Source organism: Sinocyclocheilus rhinocerous, unplaced genomic scaffold (genome assembly GCF_001515625.1).
Source record: "Sinocyclocheilus rhinocerous isolate Xijiao unplaced genomic scaffold, SAMN03320098_v1.1 scaffold795, whole genome shotgun sequence".
Lineage (NCBI taxonomy): Eukaryota > Metazoa > Chordata > Actinopteri > Cypriniformes > Cyprinidae > Sinocyclocheilus > Sinocyclocheilus rhinocerous.
In genome coordinates, this window is record NW_015630361.1 from 106,993 (window position 1) to 117,809 (window position 10,817).

The following is a 10,817-nucleotide window of genomic DNA, read 5'->3' on the forward strand; positions in this document are numbered from 1 at the left end:
GTTGGGACGAGAGCAGCTCCATCAGCAGCGGTTTGAGTGATGGTTCAGAGGAACTCAATGCCAGCTCGTCTCTCAACTCCCTGCCCAGCACACCTGTCGGCTCGCGACGCATTTCCTCCGTCATGGTAAGTTTTGTGTGGATCAGGGTTTTGTGCACTGAAAGGTTTGGGTCTTGTTTTTGAACGTTGCTTGTTTGGATTTAGTAGAACTTGGCATAAATATCTACTGGAATACACTGCTAGTTAATAAATAACCAAGCAGGTTTGAGACATCATATTTATTTTGCACAAAAACATGCTTAAATGTTCCAAATGGGATACATTCAACTTTAGATTGCAGCTGTTGTAAAACCATGCAGACAGTGGAAGTCTATGGAGCAACACACCTCACTTTTTCTGTTTGATTTTACAAACTAAGAGATAAGAAATGTTTTCTCATCCAAATAATCAAGTCAGTCATGTTCCTAGAGTTCCTAGGTCTGTGGTTTAGATCAGTCTAGATCAATCTACAACTTAAAATTATGCAACAATTTGAATATGAAGTTGGCCATATCCTGTCCATGAGTTAGAAACATTACCTGCTGTTGGTACGATTTTTTTTTTTTAAGAAATTCATACTTTTATTCAAAAAGAATGCGTTAAATTGCACAAAAGTGACAGTAAAGACATACATAATGTTACAGAAGATTTATATTTTAAATAATTGCTGTTCTTTTGAACTTTCTATGCATCAAAGAATCCTGAAAATACATTGATAATAATCATAAATGTTTCTTGAGCAGCAAATCAGCATATTAGAATGATTTCTGAAGGATCATGTGACACTGAAGACTGGCGTAATGATGCTGAAAATACAGCTTTGCATCACATAAATAAATTACATTTCACAGTATATCCAAGTAGACAACAGTTATTTGAAATTGTAATAATATCTCACAACATTTTCTGTTTTTACTGTATTTTTGAACAAAGAAATGCAGTCTTGGTGAGAATAGATTTCTTTCAAAAACATAAAAAATAAAACTCACCAACCCTTTTTACTTAACTGATCATATGGATAATTAGCAATGAATTTTGTTCATTTTTCTTCTGAAATGAAATATGAACATGCAACCAGTGCTTAAAAACTCAAACTGGATGCGGGCACCAAGGCACATATTAAAATGACTTCCATATCTGTTTTTGACATTGTTTTTCAGTTCCTTCTCTGGTAAACACTGACATAAAATAACCTCGGAGGATTTGTTCAGTGTCGAGACGAGAGAACGCAAGACGCCTTGACAGTTTCAGGCTGTGGTTTGGTGTTTCTGCCATCTTCAGTTTAACGTGTCTCTGGTTTGGTAGTCTGCTGTTTTTCAGTGGTACACATACAGCCTGAACATCTCTACAGCTGATAAAAAGCTAAATGAAACCGTTTCTGGTCTGTTTTTGTCACACTAAGTTGTTAATGTTATAGAAGCATCACAAATAATGCAACACAAGCAAAGTATGAGACACACGTGTATCACATTCCCCCCCCCTGCAGTCAAAGTCAGGCCGGGAGAGCCAGTACTTACTTTAAAAGCCTGCCTTTGGTTTTCTTGGATGAATTAAGAGCAGCTGTTTCCCATTGGGCACGTCATTTGCTTGTTTGAAGCGCTCGCTATCAGTTCACCATGAAATCAAACCTTTGTTTTCCTCGTCATTAGAGACACAAATGTTAATTCTCATACAGACAAAAAGGGAACAATATGACTTTTAATAGATTTCTGTTGCTATGGTAACATGATCATCATAGCATGGTTACATGAAATTTTGAAGATGTTTTTAATGTGCCATCTTGTCTTAACTCTAAGACGGTGTGAAAAGAGAAATGTCATATTCTTGACATTGGCAAGTGCTCGCAATGCGATGTCCAACGTTTTTATCCATAATTGGCATGTTATATATAATGCAAAGTTATTTCCATCTGAGAAATGTGCTCTGTTTCTTTCATGTATCATGACTGTATGTTTTACAGTCAACACAGAGGATGGCTTTGGATTGCGGTTATTACATTCTAGATAACAGAAACACTCGCATCATTCATAGTGTATTTGTGTATTTCAATGTGTTATGAGGCCTCTGTCCATTTGGTTTTACCTTGGAAAAACGTTACTTCATAAATGAGGGGAAAGTAAGTCATAAATGAGCTCGCATGGAAATATGCACTTAATAATGTCCAAGTCATAAAGTATAGACTAATTATATATATAGACTAATAGACTAATTCTATATAATTCATGTATGAAATGCATATATTTTATCATTTTTAGGGTCAAGATTTTATAAATGTTTTTGAAAGACGTCTCTTCTGCTCACCGGGGTTGCATTTATTTGATCAAAAATACAATAAAAACAGTGAAATATTATTATAATTTAAAATAACTGTTTTGTATTTGAATAAGTTTTCAAATGTAATTTATACCTGTGATGCAAAACTGAATTTTCAGCTTCATTACTCCTCATTTAGCATCATTACTCTCATTACGTCTTCATTGTGCACCTTCAGAAATCATTCTAATATGCTGAGTTGCTGCTCAAGAAACATTTCTGATCATTATCAATGTTGAAAACAGTTGTGCTGCTTCATATTTTTTTGTGGAAACAATGATACATTTTGTTTTTCAGGGTTATTTGATTAATAGAAATTTCAAAAGAACAGCATTTATTTGAAATGTAAATCTTTCATAGCATTATAAACGTCTTCACTGTCACTTTCGATCAATTTAATGCATTCTCGCTGAATAAAAGTTTTCATTTCTTTAAAGATAAACTCAGACCCTAAAGTTTCGAACATTAAAATGTTGTATAGTATGATCTCCCATATTAAATCTGCCCTTCTAACAGACGCTGTACCCTGTGTGTGTGTGTGTGTGTTTAGTTGCGGACGGATGCAGAGAAGCGCTCTCTGGTGGAGAGTGGGCTGGCGTGGTACAGCGAGGACAGCAAGTCCTTACGGACAGCTGATGGAGTTTATGACACAGGCAGCCTAAAATCAGAGCCTTCCAGCAAGTGGAGGAAAACTCGGCTGCCGGATGGTTTTGCGCAGGACAAGACAGGGAAAGGAGAACTGAAGAAACCTCAGAGTCTAGGACAACCTGGGAGCTTCAAAAAGGGCCGCAATCCTCCTGTGGGCGTCACCTCTCCTATCACACACACTTCACAAAGTGTGCTAAAAGTTGCAGGTAATGATGTTTTTTTGTTTGTTTTTTTTATGTTTATTTTGTTGTTATTTTTGTGTTTTATTTAAACATTTATTTTATATAATTTTTTGTTTTGGTATTTTATTTTATATTTTGTTGTTATTTTGTTTTTTTTGTTTGTATCTTGTTATTTCTGTTTTATTTTATTTGCAATTTAATTGTTGTATATTGTTTTTTATGTTATATGTCATATTTTATTATTTATTTATTTGTTTGTTTGTTTATTTTATGGGGGTATGTGTGCTAATATTTAGGTTTTAGCTTTGACATAAACAGAATGTATATTTGGATTGAAACATATTTTAGACATAAATTCATTAGGGGGACCCGTTCTTGGCAGCAAAACAAAAATTTTTTGTTCTCCAAACATGCATCTTCACTTTGTCATCCAGCATGCAGCTCCAGAAGGATTATATATTAATGGTACTATATCATGAGTTGGAAATGAATCCGTCAGACAAACTTCTATGGTTGTTTATGTTACTGCTGTCATCCATAACCTGCTATAAATGAAGACCATGTGCTATACAGAGTTTGGTGAAGTGTCTCTTCAGCAGATATCAAAACGATGACTCTGGTGGAAACTAATAAAGAACCACATGAAAACTATCGACTTAACTTCGATAGTTCAAAGTTCTATCATCATTTACTCATGCTCATATCAATCCATGTTCAGCTTTTCTATGCAATGAATGAATGCATACAGTGACCAGGGCTACAAGAATAGACAATAACAAACCTTAAAAGGACCATAAAGGTAGTCCATGTAACTCAGTCTTCTGAAGTCATATGATAGATTTCTGTGAAATTTAAGTCATTAGCCACAAAAAGGGGGGGATCCTCCTCTTTGCTGCATCTTTTAAACCTCATTAAGTCATGCTGGTTTAGTATTACATGAGGATGCATAAATCAGGGTGAATTATTCCATTAACTCTTCTTCATGATGTTTTTGACTTTCCTCAAGTGCCTGAGCAGATTTCTTGAGAGAGAAGCCTGTCAGGTTTATCTTTTCACCATCTTCCACTGATGCAGTTTACCTGTAGGCAGCCTAACCTTTCTATGCTGGATCCATAGTTTACAATGACATTTAAATGTCAGCGATCCAGTGTACTTAGAAGAAAAACAGCAGCTGTTTGGCACCGTATGGCATTTTACTTTGTCATATTGACGTCCTGTTATTAAAGTACCTCACAAATGGCAAAAACATAATCACCAATTTAAGGAATATAAAGCCTAGCCTAGTTGGTTTCTGTTGTTTTTGGGTTGTGTGGCCATGTAACGTAGTTTGTAGATTGGGAAGAAGGAGGCGGGAACCGGCGAACATTCAAAGAACTTTGAAGTAAAATTACTCCCTATATATAAAGAAATTAATACTTTTATTCAGCAAGGATGCATTAAATTTATCAAAAGCGACACTAAAGACATTTATTTATTAATGTTACAAAAGATTCTATTTCTATTTCAAATTGATTCTGTTCTTTTGAACTTTCTATTTATCAAAGAATCCGGGAAAATAAAACGTATCACAGTTTCCACAAAATATTGTTTTCATTATTGATAATACAATAATAAATGTTTCTTGAGCAGCAAATCAGCGTATTAGAATGATTTCTGAAGGATCATGTGACACTGAAGACTGGAGTAATGATGCTGAAAATCCAGCTTTGATCACAGGAATAAATTACAATTAACAATATATTGAAATAGATCCTAGTTATTTTAAATTGTAAAAATATTTCACAATATTACTGTTTTTACTGTATTTTTTGATCAAATAAATGCAGCCTTGGTGAACCTAGGAAAAGCATTATGTATGTAAAAAAAAATGCATACTGAGCACACACTAGCTATACACACTACTGTATATACTGCAGAAATCATAAGAGTAAGTATATACTACTGTATGTACTATGTAGTAGTATGTAGCTATTCAACTAAAGTCTGGAAACCATAACGTTTTCGTTATAAACAGTATATCTAACAAATGTGTTTTTAAAAATATTTTGCATGAAAAGTGTGCTTGAGTGATCTCATAATGCCATTTTCAAGTGGAAAAATTGAAATTATATGCAAAAATAAATCATAGATAATAAGCAGGCATGTTTTTCAGGGATTTCCCAGCATGCCACGCTCAGATAATGCTCTCCGCTTGATGATAGTTTATCCGTAGGCACTTTGAGAGCTTCTGTCATTAGTGTTCGTTCAGTGATTAAAGCTTCATAGAAACTCATCTATCAGTAATTAGTCCTCCAAACGTCATTAAACCTCATTAGCTGACAAATTCTTGCTTGCTATTTTTGATTGTAGTATGCAGATGTGTGTTGTGTTGACGCACTGCTCGGGTCACGTGTGTGCTGGTGTTTAGATCTTGTGTAGGCCGAGACGCTCTTTATCTTTGAAGTGTCTGTAATTAAATACAGATGCCTGCTTGCCCTCGTCTTCATCAGCGATGACTCACACACTGTAGATTTAGGCCACAGAACCTTAATCATGGCTTCAATCGGGTCCTCTCCATGATATTTAAAGGTACTAAAATAAATGCAATGGGATATGTCTAAAAACATTTGGTATTTCCATCCTAGAGGAAGATTTTTTGCTCACAGGTTGCTTTTCATATTTCATAATAATCAATGTACGAACATCCAAAGGTTTCTGGGTTTTGCTTTCATTTGGATTTGGCTTGTTTAAAACTGTATGTTTTAAAAGATAAATAGTGTTGTTAATGATGACTAAAGCTAAAACTATTACTTTTTTGGTTAACTGAAGTCAGTGTTAGTTTAGTTTGGCACACTGTTGTTGTTATTAATATTTTGAATCAATTTTTATTTTTATAGCTTTTTTCTAGTTTTTATTTTTATAGCCTTTTCATTTGAATTTCAGTAAAAATCTTTAGCAAAAATTGTGCTTTTTGTCATTTTCGTAGTTATTTCAGTTTTAGTTATTTTAGTATATCAAGTCAAACTAAATACTGAAATAAAGCTGAAATAAAATCAAATATTATATATTAAATATTAAAACATTTGAGACTTGAATGAAAATTAAAAATGTTGCCCTGGCAACCAACTGGGGAGAAAAACTAAATTTACTAAAACAAAACTGGAAATAAAAACAAATTAAAGCTAAATAGTAATATAAATCTTTAAAAAGTATAGCAAATTACTAAAATGTAAAAACTAAAAGTAAACCAAAAATATATAAATAAATGCTAATTCAAAACTTTAGTAAATACCCAAATAGATTATAAATACTATTAAAAGAACATTTTAACGACAAATAAAACAATACAACATTTTTAATTTAGAAGAAATTTGATAGAGATATTGGTTTGCAAAAAATGGAAAAGATTGTATAGTTTCAGTTGACCTTTATGGATGAAGTAGAGAAGTCTAAATTATATAAAAAGTTGTAGATCATATCTCATTTTAAAGGAGTGGATTTTTCCGAACAATACAATGAAAATATTTTTCTGAAATGACAAAAAAATGAAGCTACCTAAAAGTATTCAGTATTTCTGAAGCCAGTGTAGTAGTGTCGTGTAAATCTAGAACTAATATTTCACTCTGCATCTATAATCGTTGGTGCTCTTGGGTTTAATGCGCATGCACAAACGAGTGGCACTTAATGACTGTTGTCTCTATTCTTTATAGTTTCTAAAGGAGACACTAAGGCAGTTGACAAGGTGAAAATGTCCGTCAAGGCATCGAGTCTCCAGCGTTCCCGCTCCGACGCGGGCCGGGACAACGAGCAACGCAAGCCTCCCTCAGGTCTGGTCAAACCCTCCGCCGGAGCCTCCTTCGGTTACAAGAAACCTCCGACCACCGGAACCGGCACCGTCCTGACAGCAGGAGGCGCCACTATCACCAGCGGCTCGGCCACTGTGGGCAAGACCCCCAAGTCCTCGGGCATCCCCATCAAACCCGTCCCAGGCGGAGGTGGACGCAAAAACAGCCTGGACGCCAGCGGCTCCGAACAGGGTTTCCTGGCGCCCAACGCTCGCGGGAGCATTCAGTATCGCAGTCTGCCGCGGCCTGCCAAATCCAGCACTATGAGCTTGACCGGACGCCCTTCCTCTCGCCCTGTTAGCGGCAGCATCGACGTCTGTCTCCTCACCCTCAAACCCGTACCGCCTCTGTCCAACACCATGCCCACCAGAGGAAGAGATGGAGGCGGCTTGAAAGCGGCTAGTCGCCCGAGCACCACCGGACCCGTCAACCAAACGGACCGAGAGAAGGAGAAGGAGAGGGCCAAGGCCAAAGCCGACCTGGAGATCAGCTGTCTGAAGGCCGAGAACCAGAGCGACAGCTGTGCAGAGACTGTGGAGAAGATCCACCGAGTGCGGAGGACGAGCACGAGTAAATACCCAGAACTGTGCTCTCCGACCAGCATGCCAAGGTACCACCCTCTGCACAAATACATAGATCAAATCAAATTCACTGCAATCAATTCATGATTTTAGTAAATAAAATTATGTATTTTTTTTTTTTATAAATTACTTAAAATATATATTAAATGTAATTTAAAAAAATGTGTATGTGTGTGTATATGTGTGTATACATTTTATTTATATTTCTATTTTATTATTTATATATTTCTTATTTATTTATATTTATAAATATTATATATATACACACACACAGAGTAAATTAATTCTGTGCAATTAATTAAATAATTTTCATTTGCCCATTTTTGTTTTGTGATGATTTTGTTAGTTCTAAATTAATGACTTTTGGCTATTAAATGACATGCTATTTATTTATTTATTTAAAATACATTTTATTTTTTATTAATCAACTGGTATAAAAGTATATATTTATATTTTTAAAATCTATATTTTTGATGCTCTGTGTTCTATACAGTGTTCTACGTGACTCAATTTTTAGTTTTTTTTTTTTTATAAAATTATTTCATTTGAAAATATCATGCAATGATTGTCATGATTTGTTAAATAGTTAAATATATTTTTTAAATATTTTTACACCTAATGCTTCTGGTCTCTGGCAATTTAAAAATCATAACAATCCATGATATTTTCAAATAATTAGGGACAACTGGGAAATTTAAGTGACTTAAGTAGCTTTGCGGCACTTTAGAAATAAAATGGGGGGAAATATATAAAATAAAGTGTTTTTTTTTTTTTTTATAAAATAGGCATAGGCAACATTTTTGCAGGAAATATTCTGCAGATGCCCTGTGTGTTTTTATTATGCAAGTTATGCTACTCAGTTATTTAAAACCCTTTCTGGAAGCGGACATCAAGAGCCTTTGAGGTTGATTTTATGGTTGGCAGCGTGTTCTTCTTTGGATGCTCTGAAATCCCTTCAGTACTTGTCTACAGAAGGTCTTTGAGTTCATGACGTTACTGAAGATGATGTTGTGGTGTTTGACTCTAACAGATTGTTGAGCAGTAAGTCTCTAGTTCATCCTCCCAGCCTGGCTCACCTAGACAAGCTCAACTCCAACAGTCTGGACTCCTGTATCACCATCCATGACCTTCCTCCAAAGATCCCTCCCTACTCCAAGCTGCAGGACCTGGCGTGCTCCCGCGTGTCCCCTCGACTCACCCCGAGCCCCGCGCCGGTGCTCCACATCGACTCTCCCAGCTGTTTCTCAGGCCAGGCGCTGTCGGTCAGCAGCTCCCCCATCCTCTACCCCAAGATGTCCGGCCTGCACCGCAGCATGGAGTCGCTGCCGCTTCACATGAGCGTCCCCACCAAACCGGATCTGGGAGAGCGGGACGAAGCCAGGAGTACTGGGACGTGGGGCGCAGGCAGCCGGACGTCCATCACTTTGGGCAACAGGTGAGTTTGGGTCTGTTTATTGGTTGTATGATGTTTCACTGAGCAAAATAGAGCAAATCTATCATTTTATATAGAATAATGAATGACTGAACCTGGTAAAACAGAGCAGCATAATTTGTACAATAGGACGCTCACTTAAAGTCCCTATTAAATCAATATTGTGGATTTTAGTTCACAAATCTTAGCTTTTTATGGCCAATTTTTATTATAAATTGTTATATTATTTTAATAATTATATTATACTATATTATTATTATTATTATTATTAAATATGTATTTACATAATAATTCAATTGATACATGTAATTAATAATATATATCTCTTGGACCAATTGTTTATAAAAAAATAAAGGCTGGAGTAATGATGCTGAAAATTTAGCTTTGCATCACAGGAATAAATTACATTTTAATGTATATTAAAATAGAAAAACGTTGTTTATCATTGTAATAATATTTCACAATATTAGATTTTTTTCCTGTATTTTTGATCAAATAAATGCAGCCTTGATGAGCATAAGAAACTCCTGTAAAAAACATTTAAAATAGTTCTGATCCCAAACTTTTGAACGGTAGTGTATATAATTAATTATATAATTGTAGTTAACTAACAAATCTCTTGGACCAATTGTTATTTTAACAAAAAAATTAATTATCCTTATTATTCTTAGTAATAATAATAATAATATGTAAATTTATCATTGCAGTTATTAATGATCAATTATATATTATTGATTTTTAGCATATTATATGTATATATATTACCAAGTTGAATAAAAATATTATTATTATTATTGCTATATGATTTCTATTATATATAATTTTGCGTTATGTACCACACTGATATTACTGTATGCACTAAATTTTCCAAAATATTTGCTGTGAGAGAGTCGCCCCCTGCTGGCATGAGAGCGACACAACAAGAGACTGAATGATTAGTTAAACAATCAGATGACCGTAATGGACTGGATATCAGTGTAATGTTTGGGGTGAGGTTTTTATACTGTATGTGCTGCTCTCTACCCCTCCCAGTTTACAAACTGATAGGAACACCTTTCCCAAGAAAGGATTAAGGTACATCTATTTGATCTAAAATCAACTAGTACAGCATTGCAATGTAAGATCGTTCTGACCCACGTATGTTATGCTTTTTTCCGCAGTCGCTATGGCAGCGGCCAATCAGAGGGAGAAGTGAGGGAACGTCGTCATTCCCACACGATCACAAGCATGACGGATTCGGAGAGCCCACCGCAGCTGCCCTCGCCGACACACGTGACGCAGCCCTTCCTGGGAAAAACACCGCCGACCAACGTGGGTGAGTGAAGTCAAACACTTCTCAGGTGTGAGATTTTACAGCAGATGCACATGACTGAGATCAGCCATCTTCAATAATGAAATGACTAGTAGTCGACCGATATGGGTTTTTTGACAGCCGATGCCGATATCTTGGAAAGCAGGGTGGCCGATATAAAGCCGATATCATTTTATTTATTTAAATTAATATTTAAGAAATTTGAAATCAGTTGAAAATGGATAAAAAATAATTGTGTAAAATAAACATACTTATACTTTAGAAGACAAAGCATTTTTCACAAATAAATATTTAATAAAAATCTAATTGAATAGGAAGTAAACACTGTAACCAACAGGGCACTCAGTATTCTGGGAAGTTTGTGTGCATTGGGAATCATATAGGCCTATATATATTTTTTTTTTCAAATAAAGCCAAGGTAACACTCATTTTACATACAGCACGCAATGAAAATGACATGAATATGACAGTGGGCAAATGCATAAAG

At 35.4% G+C, this 10,817-nt stretch overlaps 1 protein-coding gene across 1 annotated transcript in view; it reads left to right on the forward strand.

Moving 5' to 3' along the window:
• LOC107740254 (neuron navigator 1-like) overlaps window positions 1-10,817 on the forward strand; it is a 66,452-nt gene that overhangs the window by 36,924 nt on the left and 18,711 nt on the right. The window contains exons 4-9 of the mRNA XM_016552616.1: window positions 1-125; window positions 2,902-3,205; window positions 6,871-7,615; window positions 8,617-9,021; window positions 10,051-10,092; window positions 10,179-10,333. Of these exons, the coding sequence (XP_016408102.1) occupies window positions 1-125; window positions 2,902-3,205; window positions 6,871-7,615; window positions 8,617-9,021; window positions 10,051-10,092; window positions 10,179-10,333 (1,776 nt within the window). The remainder of the gene's footprint in view (window positions 126-2,901; window positions 3,206-6,870; window positions 7,616-8,616; window positions 9,022-10,050; window positions 10,093-10,178; window positions 10,334-10,817) is intronic.